A 20,899-nucleotide genomic window follows, 5' to 3' on the forward strand; every position below is an offset into this window, starting at 1 on the left:
GAAAGAGACTCCGGGAACAAGACTGGAGGCTCCGCGCCCTGGGAACTGCTGGTCGCGATGGAGCCCGAGATACCTGTGTTGTACGAGAAGGTGGGACGCTGGGTCCTTTCGCTGCTGGGCACTTTTAGGCTAGCCCCCAGCCTACCAGCAGGTCTGCACCCTAACCCTCCCTGGGTGCGCCGGTCAGTGGGTTCCCCTGCTCCCTGGTTGGGGGCGCTAGCGACTCTTGAACCCACAGACTCCTCTTGTCCCCTTCAGCAGCTGCCCCAGGCCAGTCAGAGATGGTAAGGCAGGGAGGTGGTGAGCAGGTGGTGGACGTAAATCAGAATTATCCAGCTGGGAGAAAGCTGAAAGGCTGACTAAATTCTACCTTCTGCTTTGGGCAGGAACCTCCCCTCACCACCCAGACCCAATCAGTCCAGCTTTTACTTACACACTTGCAGGGATGAAGGTCTCAGTACCTATCAGAAGGCAGCCCAATCCGATTTTGAGTAATTCCATTTGTTGGCAAGTGTTTTTCCTTCCCAGCTAAATAACCCCCGTGCCTTTGGTTCTGCCTGTGCAGTAGCCCTTCCACTGGCGACCTCAGCCTGTCACTAAGGTCCTTAACATTGGTGGCCACAAATGAACACGGTGCCAACAGTGGTCTGGATTCTTGCCTCCTCCCTTCCAGATGCCATACTTCTATTAACACAGCCTGATATTACTTGGCCTTTTTGACAAGCCAATGATGCTGTCAGTTCCTTACATAAGATTTACAGTAAAGGGAAGCCTCCGGTGCTCTTTGTTGTCATGTCTTTTTGTTGTTATTGAACACAAACTGCTAAGCTGATCTCCTTACCTGAACCTGTGTGGCTGAGTTTTTGCAGATGTTCAATTTAGGGTGGTTACCTCACCTTGCTGGAGAAGGAAATGGCAACCCAGTCCAGTATTCCTGCCTGGGATATTCTGTGAACAGAGGAACCAGGATACAGTCCATGGAGTCACAGAAGAGTTGGACATGACTTAAGTGACTAAATAAGCTCGTCGTGTTAGTTTGACCCATCTGAGCAACACGTTTTCAGCTAATAGGTTGCCAAAGTACTCTATTGGAAGATGAATGCCACTTCCATATTTATGTCCTTTCTGAGTCCTGAGGACCCTCAGAATCTTAGGGCATCTTTCCTTTATGTTAAACATCCAAAGATGCACTTCCTCCTGTCATTCAGACTGCATTCCTCATCACCACTCACAGAGTGCTTCGATGCCCACTGTCAGTGGCCACATAGTCAGAAATCTAGCCCTGAAATCATTCTTTAAAAAATATTTATTTGGCTGCGCTGTGTCTTAGTTGTGGCGTGTGGGATCTAGTTCCCTGACCAGGGATGGAACCCGGGCTCCCTACTTTGGGGGTATGGAGTCTTAGCCACCGGACCACCAGGGGAATCCCATAGCCCTGAATTATTAAATAGGGATAAACAGAAAACTCTTCCCTCATTCGAGCCTGCAAAATCTATCACACCACCGTCCTTATCATTCCTATCTAGACCACCATCAGTGTCAAATAGGTGCTCTGTCTTCCTGGATCTAGAAGCTACCCACAAATTCTCAACACATTTGCACAGGACAGTTTTTATACACCTGTCACCCTTCATGCCATCTTCTCCCATGCTCCAGTACACCTCAGCTACCTCCTTTCTGAACTTGACCACTTTACGGAGTCCAGCCCCTCCATCTCACCCTGTAAGTCTGGCAGACTTGGGTCAGTGGGCAGCCACAGTGACTGAGATGTAACTTTGTGTGTAAAGAAAATCCTTACGTACCCTCAACAGGAGAAGCCCAGGATATTTAAATCTGTAAATTCCTACCGGTGAATTTTGTAAGAAACAACTTTCTAAATCGCCCCTGACATTTCTTTCATTTCCTGTTTCTTTGACCTTATGGCATTCACCTTGCTCGTCATACCAAGTTCACTTCTTCAGTTTGGTTTTCACTATTTTCTGTTTGTTTTGTGTTTTGGTTTGTGTGACCTCAAGGGTTCTCAAACTTTGGACCTGGAGAGCTGCTCACTTAAAATCATCCATCCTCAAGGACAAGTTCAGGCCCATCCGGTTCCTCAGTATTTCTTCCCCAGTTCTGTGGCTTGTGGCTGCTCAGTAACAAAAGGGACCCTCCACCGAGGGTGGAGGATTCAAGTTGTTGTTGGCTGTAGAAAGGAGGCCTCTGGCTTGTGACCCTTCCAAATGGTCATGTGATGAGTCAGTGTTTCTATTATTCTCCCAAAGGTCCGTTCGTGCAGAGGCCGGGAGTGAGGCGAGCTCATCAGCGCCTACATGGAGAGGAGCCATTCCAGCTGGCTGCAGCAAAGCTCCAAAGGCAACCTTTCACCCCGGGAGAGGTGATTAATGGTTTTAAGAGGGGATGTGGGAGTGTGGCAGCAGGATGTCAGTTTCCAAAGGACTGCTGAAATTCAATCCGGAGTGAATATACCCCAGATCATAGGAAACAAAAAGCTGCACGCACTCCGGTTTCCAAAGTCAAGACTGAAGCTACCGCTAAGTAATAACCTTCTCCTGAACGTGGCAGGTCTCCGCAGCTACAGGTCCAACCACTGAGAAGCACCAGAATAATAACCCCGCCACATTCTGTTTTTCTCCCATCTAGGATTAAATTCTTTAAATAATCACAATCTGGAGGCCTTTGCATGCCTGCCTTATTAAAGCTGGTCTCTGGCATGGGGGCAGGACTTTTCAATTCAAACCATGACTTGAAAAATTCAAATCACAGTGTTGAGTTTCAAGTTCAAACTGTGGGTTTTGAGAGATGATTATTTTTTCCCTTAAGACCCTTATCCTCCACCCTCAGAAACCCCAGGAGAGTAAGGGTAAAAGAACGGTAATGAAACTCAAGGAATGCCTTCAGGGAAGGAAACTTACTCCTGAAGACCCCCAAAGCAGAGATGCTTCCTTGCTCTTTTCCTTTTAAGCTAGAATCTCCCAAAACCACAGTTTGAACTTGAAACCACAATTTTCCTGACATCGTATCAAAGGCTGGTCTTAAAGGAGCCAGCCAATATGCCTGGGATCAACCCCGCTCCACTGTTGGGACAGAGCAGCCTTTATTCCCACTGGATCACTGGTGGAAACTGGGCCCGGACACTCTGACCCACTGGGCTGAAAGAAGACCGGCTGTTTGCTGAACAGAAGGGTGAACCCCAAATGTGCCCTACTCCTGTATTTTCAAACCTAAGACACCCATGGTTTACTCAATGAAACCAGAGGAAATAAAATCTGAATCTGAAGGGCATGTGGCAACAGGAAGCTGGGAGGAGTGTGAGGAGCAGTGCCTAGGGGGCTAGTTGGCTGAATGCTGCACGTACAGCTGGCTGTAAAATGACGTCAGGAGAGGCAGCCCAAGCAGCATTACTAACACAGGCCACTGGGAATAGAAGGATGACTGGAGTCAAAGGCAACCCAAGACAGCTGAATTTCAAAAACCTGACTCCCTTCATCCCTGGGATCCCACCACATGACAAAGGAGGGGTACAGAGGACACTTCTCTACCTGAAAGGAGTGTTCCAGCAGCCAGGACGAGGGGCCGCTGCAGTGGCTGTGAAGGAGAGAACGGCGCCTGCAGTACCCTGGGCACAGAGCGCCTGGGATGCTGGAGAGCCAGACGGGGAAAGAAGAGCAGAAACAAACGCATCTTTCTTCTTAGACTCTACTTTATTTGGTAAAACTCAAGAAACTAACCACCAGTTCACGTCCCCCCACCTCCTTCCCGCTGAAGAAGGCAGTTCCCCAGAGACAAAAAGGCTGTGGCTTGGAAATCATCCACCATCTGCAGGTCTTACTACCCTCAGGCAACCCATGGCCTGGTGGTCAGCCCTCCAGACACAAAGCTCTCAGAGGCAACAGAAGAAAGCGAAGGAAGCTCTCACCTCAAAGACAACGAACACTTCCCACCCCACCTCCCCCCTACCCACAACCCTCCCCGACCCCAAACCTAAATAAAAAGATAGTGAGGACGATGCATGAGTGTGGGACACACACACACACACACACACACGCACACACACACACACACAGAGCTTCCTTTCAGCCAAAGAGCTGCAAAACTGCTCCCTGGAGGACAACTGGCTGCACCAATCCAGGCTTGGTGGCCCAAGGTGATGGCTGGAATCATGTGAGACTGGTAAAAATCCAGGGAGAAAATATTTCACCTTCAGCCCTTGCCCAGGTCTCCAGTGAACTGGTTTTCGTTCTACGAAATCCCCATTTCCACTCAGGTAGGCTGTGGTTTCTGGGGCTTAGGGACAGGTTTCCCATGGCTGAGAGACAGTGGCAGGGAGGAGGAGAGCAGGAGGGCAAAGCCTTCAGAGAGGGTCTGGGAAGGGATCCCTGCTTGGCTAATGGATCCGAGTTAACTCCTCCACCACCTTGATCAGGTCATCCGCAGTGGCCTCTCGCTTCATCCCGCTGCCATCATCATACTGCAACGAGGAGAGGGGAGGAAGGGAGGCTGTGAGGGCTGAAAGCAGGCTCTCCCTCCCTGGGGAAGGGGACCACAACAACGGTACCCTGCACCACACTGCCGTGGCAGGAGCAAGGACTTATCAGAAGACCGTGCTTCTCCGTGGGGGTCCAGGTGAGCAGGGTCGGCTGGCAGCAAAGCTGCCCAGAGGCTGCCACCCAGTATATACATCCACCTCCACCTGGCTGTTCCCCAGAGGCACCACCTCCAGTGGGCAACACACCAAACTCCAGCACCATGGAAACTCCTCTTCCCTGCAGAATCCTGGCCCTGCCCCCTTTCCTAAGGATTTGCCAGGGATCCCAGACATGCCCAAAGGTGTCCTTGTTGCTAAAGTTATAGTGCTTGGTGCCTGGTGGGGGAACCCCCGAGCCTTAGCCTTATCTCCTTGCCCTCGGACACTACCTTCCCATGTGGGTAGAAGAAAACTTAAAAAGGGCTCTTGGCACATGGAGGGGAGGCCTCCTGGCGTGCCTGGCCCTGCAATGGATTTGAGTCAGTGGCCCCGGGGCTGCACCCTGCACAACGGCACAGCTCACCTGTAGGTTTGCCACAACTTCCTGCATCTTAGGCCGGCTGATATCCAGGAAACTCTCAATCAAGTCGCCATCGATGAAACCAGTGGCTGGTTCTGTCTTTCGTTCAGTATGAAAGGATCTCCAGGTGGACAGGTGAGTTAAGGAATGTGCCGATCATTTGGAAATAATAAATACCCTCTCCGAAGTCATCCCCACCTCTGTGCACAAGACCACAGTCTGAAGCAATCATCAGGAGGAGAACAGAAAACTAAAAATCACAGCTGTTTGGACAGTTTTGCAACTTTGTAATTTCAAAGACCTATAAACCATTACCTAATCCAATTATCCTCTCAACTGGAATAATCATCAAAATAAAATTTTAAAAATTACAGGGATTTTCTGCAGCCCAGTGGTTAGGAGTCTGGGCTTTCAATGCCTGATCAAGGAACTAAGATCCTGCAAGCCACACGGCAAGATCAGAACAATTAAAAAATTAAAAATAAAAATTTAAAAAACAGAATACAGATGACTCTTAGTTCAGAGCATGGACATGTATAGATGTTTTTTTTTTTAACAAGTGCTCCATGTGAACTGGATGCTTGCCTAGGAAGAACTGCTCTTTAAGCCTAGCCTTCACAGATTAATAAACTGAGGCTCAGTGAAACAAGAGATGTGCCTAAAGTCCTGCGGGTTAGCAAAACATCCAACATGTCAGCCTACCTCCTCCTTCCTTGGCGAGAGCTGGTTCATCCTGCCTTACAACAGACTCTCAGCAGAATCCCCTCCAGAGTCTCGAAAGCTCCTCGTCCCTCTCCCATAAGAAACAAACTTCCAGCAGTACTTGGATCCTCAGTGTCCAGGGGGCTGATCCTTGGGCATCTGGAATGTACAGCTTCTCTGCTCTTCCCCTCCTTTTCCATTTAGCCTCTCTAGCAAGGGTCCTCAAACACTGCTGCCCCCAACAAGATCTCTGAAAGGATGTTCTAAGTTGTGATCTACATTTATGTCTGACATGCAATGCCAGAAAGGTCAGAAGCAAACACGCTGCATGAATACTAACATACATTTTCAAGATGAACCAATAAAACTGGGCGATAAGTGCATGGGGGTTCATTATACTGATACGATTCTCTCCACTATTGTGTGCTTGAAATTTTCCATGAGAAGTTTTTATGTAGCCTGTTTCCCACCAGAGCCTAGTCAAGACATTTTCTAGAGGGACAAATTTCCAGTGCTCTCTGCCTGGGCCAGGCCATGTTTTTGAGCAAGGGGACAACTCTGAGAAGGATATAAGGAGTGCTCAATCTTGCCCACACTTTTGATGACTTTATTGAGTCGATTCTGCATGTCCAACAAGAGGTTGTACCAGCTCTCTGACAGTGAGGTCACCAGGCCTAAGGAAGCAAAGGGAGCCGAAAGCTACAGGGTGCTCCAAAGTCCACAGCGAGCACTGCCTGCCAAGGGGAGCCCAGGCAGGAGGACAGACGAGCCAGCCACAGACTCTTGAAACCCTGTTCTCCCTGTCCCTAGGAAGGAGGGCTGTGTGGGAGCACGCCCCACGGGGTCACCCTTACCAATCATGCCGTTGACCGTGCCAAAGAGCACCGAGCCCTGTGTGGGGGTGGAGGTCTCGCCCAGGTTCTGCATAACCAGAGAGCCGTGACAAAAGACGTTGACAAACTCGCCCAAGTGGAAGAGCCCAACCTCCTGGAGGTGTTGCCGCTCCTCGTCCGTGGTGGCAGCGCTGTAAGGGGTGCGAGACACTCACGACCCAGACCTCCTGTCCCCCCAGATGGGGCCCCAAGGACCACGTGCAGTGATGGACAGACTCCCTGGTGGGCCCACCTACTCCACAGCGGAGGAGAGGGCCGGAAGAGGCTCATCTCTGCAGCCTGATTCTCTCACGAATGCCCTCTACCCCTGTGAAGAGGCACACCCGAGCCTGTGAGGGCCCTGTGTCCTCACCTACCACAGGCCGCGCCCACAGCTGGCCACTCACCTATCCTTCTGACACACGAACAAGTTAAAGGCATTTTCAGCCCCCAGGAAATTGTCATCATCCAAGATTTCCACAGCACTCATCCAGTTGGGGTTAAAGTCTCGAGCAATCTTAAAAAAGACAAAAATACAAGAGGGGAAATACAATCAGCAGTTTGCATGCAAGCCAGTGCTGGGACTTGGCCAAGTGCCTGCCCTACCCTGTGTTTAACAACCGCCCCTCTAGAGAGAGCCTCCCCTTTGTCTGGCGAACACGGTCCTGAAACGGGGCCTACTCAGAGTTCAAGTTGGGGCTCTCTAAAATGACTGAACAGATGCACAATGTGTGCTCCAGGGATGACGTTTCTGCCCACACTGGGCTTCATCACCCCTCACCACCAGCTTAAGCAAGCCGACTGCCCACACCCCAGCTACCTCTTCGAAGTTGCCCTCCATGGGCTTGTAGGCCAGCAGGAGCACAGAGCGCATCAGGTCGCCCACCAGGATGAAGTCGCCCTTGGTCTTCAGGTAGAGCGCCATGATGTTGTTGTAGTGATTGCACTCGGTGCGGAGCTCCTTCTCCGTCGTCCACTCATAGAGCCGCACCTGGCGGGGGGGGGGGGGGGGGGAGTGCATTTCTCTCAGCCCCGGGCCTGCACCAACCTCAGTCCTCCATCTGCTACACCACTTACCCAAATGCAGTGTGGGGTGTGAAATGGTTTGCTGTAGAACTTGGGTGAGCATTTGTAATTATTATACATTCATGAAAGATGAAAACAGAGTGAGTACGTGAAACTTAATACTACAAAGTCTTCCTTTATATTAAAAAAAATAATAAGTCAGGATAAAGAAAAATACTAAGTAAACAGTAATGCAAGTAACACTATAGAAATGACAAGAGATGGTTTTATGACTGAAGTCTGGTTAACTGTCTACAGAAATATCTCTAGAAAGAGAAGATCCATTTCCAGTTTCCTGATCAGAAAGAAACAAGATCACCTCCCAACAAACTGCCCTTTCTGAACCCTTCTCAAAATACATACATCCCTGGCACCTTCTGATGTACATCCAGTGAGCAAAGAAAATAGAATAGAAAAGTCCAACAGAAACTTACTCTAAAGAACTAGAGTCTGTGGCCACCACTCTACCCAAAGGGGAAAAAAATACCCTTGTTTTCTTCACTGCAGTGTTTCTTCAGTTATGACCATATTTCCAAAATAACAAAGATGCTTTACAATCAACAGACAGATGAACAGATGCTCGGCACAGCCCAGTCCCAGCAGATCCTGCAGGGTCCAGGCAGCCCCACCCTCACCTCTGCACAGACAGACACTCCTGGGAAGAATATATTAAGCCATGATTTCTCAAGATGTGTCCAAAGAACCTTAGCTCCACAGGTGTACACTCCAAGGCTCACTTGTAATAATCACAATGGCTACCACACCTCCTGTTCTGGGTCAAGTGAGCCCAGAACACCACAGATTGGGATAAGCCCAGTTGGGCTGGGCTTCCAGACTTCCAAGAGTGGGGTAAAGAAGCGGCAAATGCAAGTAAACATTCTGAGTCCCGTGAGCCCTTCCAGCAAATTATGAAACCTAAGGGTGGTAGGAGACTGTGGGAACCCCTAACTTAGTAGCAAGTCAGACAGAAGTTTGAATAACACTACTTGGGCCGGGGGTTTAAATAAAGACAGTCTTGTGGGACCAAGCCCTTGAACCTGTGACATCTGACTCCAACTCTGGGTAGTTAAAAGTCAGAATTCAAGTAAATTATAGCACCCCCAGTTGGAAAACTGATTGTCATAGGGATAAAAACTCCTCATACATGCTGGCAGAAGTGTTGTGAGTAAAGATAGTTTTCCTTTACTCTCCAAACCTGCTCCACTCAGTCTTCCTCCATCAGTACAGAGCAACACTATCTGTCACTCAGGCCGAACTCTTGACCCTTATTCCCTTCTCAGGACTCATCTCCAATCCCTCATTAGAGTCCCTCGATACTAACATCTGTGGAATCTGACTATTCTTCACCTCCTCTATTAGCACACTGCTCCCAGCACCATCCATTGCTCTCTGGATCATCACCAGAGCCTCTGAGCTGATATCACTGCTTCTACCCCTGGTCTTCTCTACCACCTTCTCCAAGATGTGCAGTGAGCTTTTCAAAATATAACTACAGGGACTTCTCTGATGGTCCAGTGGTTAAGAATCCACTTTCCATATGGCAGAAACCAACACAACATTGTAGAGCAATTATCCTTCAATTAAAAATAAATAAATTTAAAAAGGAAAAGAATCCGCCCCCCAATGCTGGGGACATGAGCTCAATCCCTGGTGGGAAACTAAGATCCCACATGCCGTAGGGCAACTAAACCCCCCTATACCACAACTAGAAAGCCTGCACCTACAACAAAAGTCCTGTGTGCCACAACTAAGACTGGACACAGCCTAATAAGTAAACCAATACCTTTTATATATATATATATATATATAAGATATATATATATATAATTTATATATATATATAAAATTTATATAAGTTTATATATATATATATATAAAAAAAACTATAGTCATGTCATGCATTTGCTTGAACCCTCTAGAGGTTCCCATCCCCTCAGAGTAAAACCCAAAGTCCTTACAAACCTAAAGCACACAGCCTATCTGGTTCCACACGTGCTAGCTCCCAGCTGCCTCTCCAACTTATTTCCCAGCACCCAGCACTGCCTTCCCACCCTGGGCACCGGCCGGCCGTGGACTCCTGGCACTTGTCTTCTCCCAGATCAAGGCATGGCTGGCTTCCTCCTTTCCCTCAGAAATATGCCCAAAAGCCACCGTGTGAACCTTCCTGACCACATGACAAAACAGCGCCATCTCCATGCTCGCGCTGGTACTTTGTCAGCTTCTTATCCCATTTTTATTTTTCACAAGGTACTTCTCATCATACATACACGTATATATTCTATTTGCTCACAGGCCCCAGGAGGCTAGCTCTTTGTCCATTTCATCTACTGCTACATCCCAACTACCAAAACAGTGCCTGGTATACTTCAAATGCTCAGTGAGCACTTCCCGAATGAATATCAAGTTAAAGTATTTAAGGGGACTTCCCTGCTGCTCTAGTGGTTAAGGCTCTGTGCTTCCACTGCAGGCGAGATACCTGGTCTAGGAATTAAGATCCCACATGCCGCAAAGCACAGCCTAAAAATAAAGCTGCTTTTTCTTTGGAAAAAAAAAAGAAGTATTTAAGCAATGCTTCTCTACTCTTGATCTTCTCAGAATCTTTCATATGCTACAATGCACCGAGAAGCTTCTAAGTGGAAGATACAGGATACAGCAGGTCCCAAATCGGTGTGACTGTGTAACTTTTTTTCTTTTTGGCAAGGGAGGAGGTGGGATCACACCAGAAGAAAAGTGGAGAATATCACAGGCCTAGTATTTCAGGGATTTACTCATGATGAATGCAGTTTGGCTCATTCTGTCCCACACAGATGAAATATTCTCTTGCCATGACACATTCTGAGTGCAGGGACCACAGTTCTTACCCTCTTCTCAATTCCCACAACACTCAGAACAATACATACAGGGCTTCACAGAACCAAATCTGGTGTCTGGTCCAACCCCAGCTCTCCATATTCCCAGCTCCATCCTCCATCCTCGCTACACTGTTACCCTTAAAATTGCAACACACAGGCAGTTCAGAAAATACAAGGGGAACGCGCTCTGTGGACAGAGGTGAGGCCGGAGGCCAGAGGGAGCACTCACCGTGCTGTTGATGCTGGCTAACAGCTTCCCGTTAAACTCCACCATGGAGTACACGGCCCCCTTCACCTCCTTCTCAGCCACAGTCTGTAGTTTTCCTGGGGGAAAAAAGATACCCTTCAGTCTCCTTCATGAGCCCACACTTTAACAAGTCAGAAGAATCCTGTGCTTCCCCCCCCCGGGCTGTAATTCCTGCCCCCCCAAACCCCTCATTTCAAAGCAGAGAATATAGAATCCATATATACCGGGGCTAACCACCTCTAGAAGTGTGGGCCCCCACATAACATGCAGCGATCCCAGAGAGCGCTCAGGTTCTGCCTCCCACCTGGGACTCCGATCTTCCCCTCAAGATGGAGACCAGACTCCACCTCAGCCATCTAACCTGAGATTTTGGGGCTGACAGCTAGTCTTCAGAGCCATCATGGGTAGGGGAGATGAGAAAAGATAGAGAAACGAACACCAAGTGCTGATGCTGGGAAGAGGGCCTAAAAGGCTGAGCAGCCGAGTGGAAAACACCACGGAGTCCTACCAGAACTCCTAACTCTCACTCTGGTCGCCTCTCCCTTTCTCTTCCTTTCAAAGAGTAAAAAAGGAAGAAAAAAAGGGTAGATTTTATTTGTGCCGCTGCTCACATACTCCAAAACTCATTCAGACCATCAAGAGCTTAGAGAGAAATATCTTGAATCTCGTGTCACTGCAATTAATCCAAGTTCTTCTGCATAACTAAGGCTGAAAGCTAAAACTGTCTGTCTGCTTCCTTTCCCAGTTTTCAAAGTTCTCAAAAGCCAGCGATGGTGTCCACTTACCATCTGAGTACTGAAAGACCACAATACGGCCCTGCTTGGGCTCTGCCTCTTCCGGGTACACCATGGCCGTGCCCACGATGAAGTACGTGTTGGGGTCTTTGCCCAACTTGCAGGAGACCAGGCTGAGGGCATACTCATTCTGCAGAAACTGGTGGGCATGAAGCACTAGAGGAAGAATAGTAGAGAGGTGACTGACTGACGACCCCCACGCATGTGTGCTTCTGCGCTTCTGTGAGGTCCACAACTCAGCCTGGAGCACAGTACGGAAGGCGTCTGCCTCCTGCTAGTCCTATCTCCTGGCCAGCCTACTCTGAGGTGAGGAGGCCCAGTACTCCGAACTCACAGCCTACTCTGAGGCCCCAGCCCTTTCTCCTCCTAGGATAGTCCGCCAGTGTCTATCAAACCTGGAATACAGCAGAGCCAGAAGAGCCCGGCTTAAGGAGGACGCAGGTACAGCGTGATAGAAAGAGCTCATTTGCACCTTCAAAGGTGTGCTGGTCAATGATAAGGAGGTTATGCACCTCCACCTCTTCTCCAAAGGAGGTCTCGTGAGGGGCTGTGCTGCTGGAGAACAACTTGCTGGAGCTGACGCTGCTGGACAGGGCCTGGGAACAGAGAGAACACACATCACCCCTCTCAAAAGAACGGGTGCTGGGACAGCAGTGTGACCATCAGACAGGATCAGAGAACAGAGCAAGAGTTTGAACACGAAAAACCTGAGGCTGGCCGCCTGCACAGAGCCCAAGTGCAAAAGGCTTCAGAGAGGACACAGGGACTGAGGCTAAGGATCCAAACTCCATATGGAATTGACACAGCAGTCCAAAACACTGCCAGAATCTAAGGGCATTTAACAGCACTAAAACAGTGATGCTAAGTCAATCAAGAAAGCTAACAAGAAACCCAGGCGACCTAATAAAGTGACAGGCTTCTACCTCTCTCAATGGGAAGAGCAGGAAACCACTGCAAATAAAAAGAATACATAAAGACCTACTCTGGATTAAGGGAAGAAGTCAGACCATGGATGTCTGCAAGCAAGAAAGGCAGAAAATACATGGAATAAAACAACTGGCTAATATCTCCACTGGGTCTGTGATGTGCGGCTCTAGACGGTCCATTATCATTTTGCAGATGAGAAAACTGAAGCTGCCCAAGTTCACACAGCAAGCAATGAACCCTGGAGCCAGTTCTGTCAGACTCCAAGTCCCATGGTCTTACGTAAGGTATGACACTGTTCCCCATACCTGACACAAAGTACCCAAAATGATGCTAAGAGAAAAGGAATTATTCATCAGGCAAGGGTTACCAAGTAGCAAAATCACTGAGGCCACACTTATTCAAAGTTCTTCTCAAGTCTCTAAGGAGGTGGCCAATCCAGCTCACTGCTTATTTTTTTAAAGTTTTACTGGAGCCCAGCTACGCCCATCTGCTGTCTACAGACGCCTTTGTAATGGCTGAGGAGATCACGTGAGCTACAAAGCCAAAGCATCTACTGTCTGACCCCTTCTGAGCAGCCTGCCGCTGCTCACACTACTCTTCTTCGGCCCGTGCCCTCACCTGGGTGCTGGCACTGGGCCTCAGAGCAGTTGTGCCCCCACTCGTGTCCTGAACTTCGATGCGGCTGGAGAGGACCCCGAAGCACTGGGACACCTCCTGATAGCAGATCTTCCTGCAAAACAAGTATGGAACAACAGGTCCCTCAGGAAAAGGCTGAAGCGCTACTCGCCAACCCCCAGGGCCCCTCCCCCGAAGCTCCTCTACCCTGCCCCTCACCTGGGCGATTCATAGAGGGGGACCGTCCGAATGTGCAACTTCTGGATCTCGTCGATCGTGCCAATTGTGAGGGTGCTGTTGTTGGCCAGTGCCAGGCTGGAAAGAAGGTTCTGGGTTTAGATTGAACACACCCAAGGAAGGAAAGGATTCTATGAGGGAGCTCCATGAGCGGAAGAAAAACGAGGCAGAGTTACACTAGTTTACTCCAGGGCAGTGGTTCTCAACTACCACTCTCTGTTAAAATACACCTGGAGACCAGTCCCACCCCTCAAGTTCTATTTAATTGGTCTGGTTGGGCCTAGGCTGAGATTTTAACAGCTATCTGTTTAACACTGAAGTACAGCATTTGGATATAGAACAGTGATTCTCGAACTATCAAGCCACGCTGGCATCAAAACAACCTGGGAGGCTTGTGAGGCTAAGACGGCTGGGCGAGGCGTGAGAATGTACATTTCTAACAGAGAGTTCCCGAGCAGTGCCATGGCTGCAGTGAGGGAGCCACTTTGAGAATACCTGCTTCAAGGGAACACATAATGAATGATCTCTGCATCAGGGACTCTGAAACTTGACCAAGCACTTGAATTGCCTAAGAGGTTTTTCTAAAATACAGATTCAGACCTAGAGCCCAACCCTAGATCTACCAAAGCAAACTCTAAGAAAGATTCAAAAACAATTCAGTACACTTCAAAGGCTTCCCAGGTATTTCTACTGCAGGTCTGCAAATCTCTGTTCTACACGTCTCGGCCAGTCACTGGCTTTGTCACTGGAGAAAGGCTGGAGGGGAAGGGTCATGATGCCCTCTGTCCTGGCTCTCACTGAAGAAAGAAAAAAGAGGCTCACCTGTCAGGATAGCCATCTGAATTGAGGGGACACATGTAGTTCACTTCCTTGAGGTTGACATTGGAGAAGACCAATTTGTGGTTGCTGCTATAGATGACAGTGGGGCGGTCAGAGCAAGCAAAGACGTTGGTGGTTGAAAGAGAACGGAAAGTTCTCAATACTGTGGGCTGGGTGCCCAGAGTCACCTTCTTACGGTCGCTCAATAGGCCTACAGAAAGAAGAGCATCAGGAGAAAAACAGAAACAAAACAGGACAAAGAGTTGGACTGTGAAGGTTCGAAAGCTGCACCCTGAAGCTAAGAACCCTGCCAACTTCAATACCCCAGATTCTCCAAAGCACCCCTCACCTGACGTGCAGTCTCACCTGTCTCAATGTTGAGTCCAAAATAGAAGAGCGCTCCGTCTCCCAAGGCACAAAGGAGGTAGTGGCTGCTCTCAAAGGTGGTCATCAGGATGGAACGGGGAATGATCTCTGTGGAAAAGAGGTACTTTGAGCTCTTGTTCCAAATCCTGATTCTGATCCTAACTCAGGCTCTTAAAAGAAACACATACACCCCACCCCCAAAAAAAGAGAAACATACCTCCACCCAGCATCTCTTTGTGCAGTAGCTCAAAAGAGGGCAGCTTTGCAATTCGGGCTGAGATGTCTGTCCAGAGGCCAATGGCACAAAGAGGGGACATTCCATTGCTGTCCCCTAGAGGGGTGATGTCTAAGCAGGCCACTTCGTGTTCCATCTCTGTGTGGCTGAACAAAGAAGAATATGGCAGAGAAAGGACTCCAGGGATCAGGAAAGTCCCAGAGAAGAGGGGCGGGCAGCAAGAGCAGAGGCAGAAACACACCTGATCTGCCGGAGCTCCTGCGGGTGGATCTGCAGGTAGTAGAGGGCCCTCCCCACGGCGACCACCACCTGGCTGCTGTTGCAGGAGGCCACGCTGATGTTCTTGCCCTGAGGCTCCTTCCACTCACTCACCAGCGCCTTGGGCTCCTGGGAGACCAGCCTCACAGACGCCGAAGTGATCTAGAGAAAAGAAGAGCAACATCCCCAAGCCCCTGCAGGGGTCTACACAGAGGGAGAAGGCAGTAAATGCCGCCCTCACGGAACCCTAAGAATAAGCTATGGAAGTCCTCCTCTGCCATGTAGATAGATTTTTCCAAGTTCCGCAATGACTGATTACATGAAGATGTCATTTTTAACTGAATCCTTGAAGACTGACTTCAAGCAGCTTACAGCTCATATGCCTACAGCCCAAAAAAGAGAAGGCATGTCCTGTTTCACTCTGATTAAGGCTTGGGTATCACAAATGGCACCCTATGGAAAGCTATCAATGGAGGAAGACCCTGCAATGACCAGTCTAGTTGTTTTTCTCAACCCCAAAATCAGATCTCTAAAATGTCTTAAAAAAAAAAGTCCAATTTCTGGGAATTCCCTGGTGGTCCAGTGGTTAGGAGTCCGCATTTTCATTGCCGAGGGTGCAGGTTCAATCCCTGGTCAAGGAACTAAGATCCTGAGAGCTGTGTAGCACAGCCAAAAGAATTTAAAATATTCAAGTTCTTTACTATGCATGAACCATTAAAATCATATAAAATTCTTTAGTAAAGTCTACAAAACTGTATTAAAACGCATTTTTATATTTATTCCATTACTGAAGTAAAACAAAAAGCAGGTTGATAATAGTATTATGTATCAATATATTTTATTTATCAAAATTGAGTTTCTACTTAAAGAAAGACCTTTAGAACTATAAACACTATGGGAGATGCAGAAAAACACCACAAGCTATTACTGATACTAATGAACTACAATGCGATTACATAAGACTTCCTAGAGTTATTAGTCTTTCCATTTGGTAAAGAAGCCCATCATTAGTAATAACTGAGCTGGCATAAAATAGGAAATCAGTTTGTGAAGAGTCTGGTCCAATACAAACTACAAAACCAGTGAAGCAGCACAATTCTGAAAATTAAAAAAAGAGGAAGGCCCTTGAATAACAAGATATGTGAGCTGGGGCCAGAATTCAGGTCCCAGTTAGAAAACACTGACAAAGCATTGAGTCAGTATCTGGGCACTTCCCACACTTGTTCAACAAAGTGACAGACCTTCCCTCTGGTTTTTAACTAAACCCACCACTGCCTGTTGGCTAAAAGGAAGACCAAGAGAATAAAACTATGGAGACAGTTCAGTAACCCTTAGGCCCTCAAGTGCTATAGCCACGATAGGCAAATACTGACTCTGCTCAGTGTGGAGAACGGCTCCTGAGGTGAGGAAGGTGTGCAAAAAACCAAGAGCATCATGGCCACTCCAAACTTAAGCCTGCCAGGTCCTGAGAGGCGCAAAGAAATCAGGCTCTCGTGGCGAACAAGTACCAAAGGGCTATATGATCCCCATTATCACAGAAAAAGTTAAAATAAGTATCTGAACAGAGTTAGAGCTCTAGTTATAAGCAGTACACTAGAAGTGCTATCAAAAGTCATATATGGATGGTAGCGTATGACTAATCTTTTTCTTCTTTGTGCTTTTCAGTATTTTCCAAATAAGTATATATTACTATTACAATGAGTGGAAAAATGTGTCTCAGATGACAGGATATAATTAGTACAATTATAGTAAAACAATATCGCCCTGCTCCCCCAAATACACACACACACACACACACAATAATCCCATCCATAACAGAAAATGTAAATAAATACAATATACAGCCATCCCTCAGTACCCGAAGGGGACTGGTTCCAGAATTTCCAGTCAATACCATGCGCAGATGTTCAAGTCCCTCATATAAGATAGAACAGTATTTGCTTATAACCTACTCACATCCTTTAGTGCACTTTACGTCATCTCTAGATTGTCTGTAATACCTAATACAATGTAGCGTTTAGTTGCTCAGTCGTGCCCGACTCTGCGACCCCATGGACTGCAGCCCACCAGGCTCCTCTGTCCGAGAGATTTTCCAGGCAAGGATACTGGAGTGGGTTGCCATTTCCTTCTCCAGGGGATCTTCCCAATCTAGGGATTGAATCTGGCTAGTGCAGGCAGATTCTTTACCGACTGAGCCACAAAGGAAGTTACAATACAATATAATATACAATGTAAATACTATGTAAATAACTGTGAATACAATGTAAATGATATGTAAATAGTGGCTGAGGCAAACCAAATTCAAGTTTTGCTTTCTGAACTTTCTGATGGTTTTCCCCCCCAATTTTTTATTTTTTTGGCTACACTGAGTGGCTTTCAGGATCTTAGTCCGCTGACCAGGGATTGAAGTGCAAGTATTGCGTCCTAACCACTGAATCTCCAGGGAATTCCCACCCCAAATACTTCTCATTGTGGTTGGTCGAGTACATGTATGCAAAACCCACAGATACAAAGGACCAACTATACATACATTTGCAAAAGAAAATTAAAACTAAAAGGACTAACTCCAAAGTTAAAAAAAAAAGAGGTTCCTCTCAGTAATGGGTGATTAGGTAATTTCAATTTTTTTCCCAAGCCTTTTTACATTACTTTTAGAGCCATAAAAATTGACTTTTAAAATCCAGTGGTGCTCTGTACTGCATTCCAGGTCAAACTGATGCATAAATGGGGCCTGCCCTTTCCTCAGTTACTACCTGGATAAGTTGTTGATGAGCCACGTTGCCACAGAAGAAAGTCTGCTGATCGTCCACAAAACCCATCAGTTCGGTTTCTTCCACTTCCTCTCCATTTAACATGAGAACTCTGCAGCAGAAGGGAAGGCTGGGGTTAGCCGGACCAGCTGCCCCACCTTGCAACCTTTACATGGACGCTTGGAGCTGACTCGTCTTACCTTGTCTGGCCCACAAAAGAGAGCACCAACGTGTCATCAGTCTCCCGGTTGGGATCAGACCTCAGTGGCCACAGGCCTGGAACACAGATCAAAGATTAAGAGGCACAGCACGGACCAACACTCGGCTCCACACGGTCTAAGGAAGGAGCAGCCTAACTCCAAAAAAAGAGCAAGAAACTTGGGAGTCCAGTCCTAAGATGAAATACCCACTCTGTTCCTCCCTGGCTTCAAGACTTTGAAGAAGTTTGGTATTTTTTAAACTGTTTGAGCTTGATATTTCAAAGCTTTTCATTTGATTTTGGATGGGATAATTCATTTCCATGACTCAAAGTCAAAATTTATTTTTTAAATATTTAACATAGAAGTCTCACCCCTATACCTCTCCTTCCAACCTAGCCCCCAAGTAAGTAAACAATAATAATTTATCCCTTCAATTCTTTTCAATAGATAAATGCTGTATTGCAAGCCAATACAGTAGCCTCTCACAAACTGTCTACACATTGTTTTTTTCATCTAATATATGTCTGAGTCCTTATCAGAACAAAACAGTTCCTTGTTTTTGACCTTTGCACAGTATTTAATTTTATGGATGTACTAGTTTATTAGCAAGTTCCCAACGATGGATGGTTTTTCAGTATACTGCCATAATATACAATACCACAATGAATAATCTTGTATTTATGTCATCTGATGTACATGAAAGTCTATGGGTCAGATGCCCAGAACCGGGATTGCAGGGTAAATCAGCTATAATTTCAGTAGACACTGCCAATGAGCATGCCCATTCCTCATAGCCTCACCAACACAGACACTGTCACACTTGGATTTTGGCAACTGGTGAAGAATGCTATGACTATTTTGATTTGCACTTATTATAAGTTAGGCTTATTATCTGTCCATTCATGTACTCTGTCAATTTGGGGGCAGGAAATTTGGTTGTCTATCAGTTTTTATCAATTAGACAGACCAGACCTTTGTATATAAGATGAACTACAAATGTTTTCATCTTATTTACCATTTCTTCTAACTTAGCTTATAGTGTTTCGTTTCTGCCAAGCAGAGTATTTTATTTTTATATGGTTGAATTTATCAGTCTCCTTTTAGCTTCTGTACTTTTGACTCAAGAGTTTGAAAGACTTTCCCCACTCCAAAATTAGAAAGGAAATCACCAACTTTTTCTTTAAGCTTTTGCATGGCTTCAATTTTTTACATTAAATCTTTGATAGATTCTAGCAAGGTACACATTGTACAGTATGGACCCAAACTTATCTTTTCTCAAATGACTCTAGTTATCCCAACACTGTTTATTCAAAAGAATCATCCTTACCTGAGTTGAGATACCACCACTATCCTACATTAAAGCCCCATACACAACTGTGTCTATTTCTGGACATTTGAGTTTGCTCATGGGATTCCTGCCTATTTGGGCACCAAAACCACACTTTCAATTTCTAAGGTTTAACAGTATCTTTTATTATCTGGTAGGACTAGACCCACCTCATTGTTCTTTTTTAAGTTTTTCCTACCTTTCCTTGCATCTTCTGCTTCCCATTTGGACTTCAACTTGTCCGGGTCAAAGAAAAAAAAAAAAAAACCTACTGGTATTTTTTATTGAAATATATTTTAATATAAAGATCAAAGAGAGAGAAAGCTTTATAATATTAATTTATAAGACCTTAGCATGTCTTTTTTATTTGATAAATCTATCCTTTCAATCCTTTAGGAGTATTTTAAAGTTTTCCTTAAATAAATTTTGCACAATTCTTAAAAACATTTTTGCACAATTCTTGCTAAACTTATTCTGTGGTATTTTATCTTTTTATTGCTATTTTTCCTCTTTTCCTCTTTTTTCCTCTTTTCCTCTTTTTTCCTCTTTTCCTCTACTACACCTTCTAACTGACTGTGTTTTTACATGAAAGCTATTGATTTCAGTTATTTTATATCTACCTTAATGAGTTCTTATTGTCTATAGCTATTCAATTCATTCTCTTGGGTTTTGTAGTTTTATGATCTCTTCCTAATTCATAAACCTGTTTTTTTTTTAAGCTGTTCTCATCTTCTTACTTTTTTATATTCTAAATTACTTTTTTAAGTTGTGTTATATATACTACTTTGAATTAATTTTTGCCTTATGAGCCAATCTGATCATCTACTTCTTATAATAGGTCATTTTAGCCTATTCACATATACTGATAGCAGATATCTGATGTATCAGTCACTCATACAGATGTTTGACATTGAGTTATATCATATTATTTTAGGTTATGTCTCCTGTTTGTATATTAAAAAAGTCTTTCGCTATGTAGTCCTTCTCTGATCTTTTTGATCATTACAGTTCTCCTGGAATTTAGGAAGACTTGTACTTTTGTTCTAGAAGTTACCTTGGCTACATACCTCATTCTCTGACATTCTCAGTCTCCTCTTTCTTTAGGGATTCTATCAGTTCCCTTATGTAAACAACATTCAATTTTCCACTAAATTGCCCATTTCTCTACTCCATTATCCAGTTTTGGTCAATATCTTAAGTTTACTTTGGAACCTTTAAATACATTTAACCTTCCATCACTTATTTGGCATTAAAATTTTTTTTTCTCTTCATTTGATTTGCATTCCTCTACCTCCCAAGCGTCCTCATGACATGTAATGAGGCCAAAGTCACTCAAATAAGATTTGCATCCTATGTCCACCGAAAGACTACCTTTGATGCCTGGCAAGTCAATGCTGGCATGCTCGTGGATTCCAATTCCGTTCCGGATGATTCGCAAGGAACCTTCCTTGAATGCCCCAGAGCAAGTGACCAGCTGCAAGTAGAGAAAAGGTTTCTAAATAACCCCCTCCAGAGATGGGGGCAACTGGACTGATGCTCAGAAAGTAAACAAGGTGTACCTAAATCCAAGCACCTTCTGCTGGGG

General features: G+C 46.1%; 1 protein-coding gene and 1 long non-coding RNA gene across 2 annotated transcripts in view; one reads left to right on the plus strand and one right to left on the minus strand.

The window, feature by feature from the left end:
- LOC139031853 (uncharacterized) lies at window positions 1-3,784 on the plus strand. The gene is made up of 2 exons (XR_011484365.1): window positions 1-90; window positions 2,265-3,784. It is a non-coding gene; the product is annotated as an uncharacterized lncRNA (long non-coding RNA).
- Window positions 3,686-20,899, minus strand: part of DDB1 (damage specific DNA binding protein 1) — a 26,392-nt gene continuing 9,178 nt past the window's right edge. The window contains exons 10-27 of the mRNA XM_020916896.2: window positions 20,686-20,788; window positions 17,988-18,063; window positions 17,791-17,899; window positions 15,021-15,199; window positions 14,762-14,925; window positions 14,545-14,652; window positions 14,182-14,389; window positions 13,342-13,437; window positions 13,126-13,237; window positions 12,053-12,176; window positions 11,572-11,736; window positions 10,769-10,863; window positions 7,443-7,613; window positions 7,030-7,139; window positions 6,605-6,774; window positions 6,322-6,424; window positions 5,052-5,175; window positions 3,686-4,471 (exon numbers count right to left, since the gene is read on the minus strand). Of these exons, the coding sequence (XP_020772555.1) occupies window positions 4,388-4,471; window positions 5,052-5,175; window positions 6,322-6,424; window positions 6,605-6,774; window positions 7,030-7,139; window positions 7,443-7,613; window positions 10,769-10,863; window positions 11,572-11,736; window positions 12,053-12,176; window positions 13,126-13,237; window positions 13,342-13,437; window positions 14,182-14,389; window positions 14,545-14,652; window positions 14,762-14,925; window positions 15,021-15,199; window positions 17,791-17,899; window positions 17,988-18,063; window positions 20,686-20,788 (2,301 nt within the window). The 3' untranslated portion in view covers window positions 3,686-4,387. The remainder of the gene's footprint in view (window positions 4,472-5,051; window positions 5,176-6,321; window positions 6,425-6,604; window positions 6,775-7,029; window positions 7,140-7,442; window positions 7,614-10,768; window positions 10,864-11,571; window positions 11,737-12,052; window positions 12,177-13,125; window positions 13,238-13,341; window positions 13,438-14,181; window positions 14,390-14,544; window positions 14,653-14,761; window positions 14,926-15,020; window positions 15,200-17,790; window positions 17,900-17,987; window positions 18,064-20,685; window positions 20,789-20,899) is intronic.

Source organism: Odocoileus virginianus, chromosome 28, assembly GCF_023699985.2.
Source record: "Odocoileus virginianus isolate 20LAN1187 ecotype Illinois chromosome 28, Ovbor_1.2, whole genome shotgun sequence".
Classification (NCBI taxonomy): Eukaryota; Metazoa; Chordata; class Mammalia; order Artiodactyla; family Cervidae; genus Odocoileus; species Odocoileus virginianus.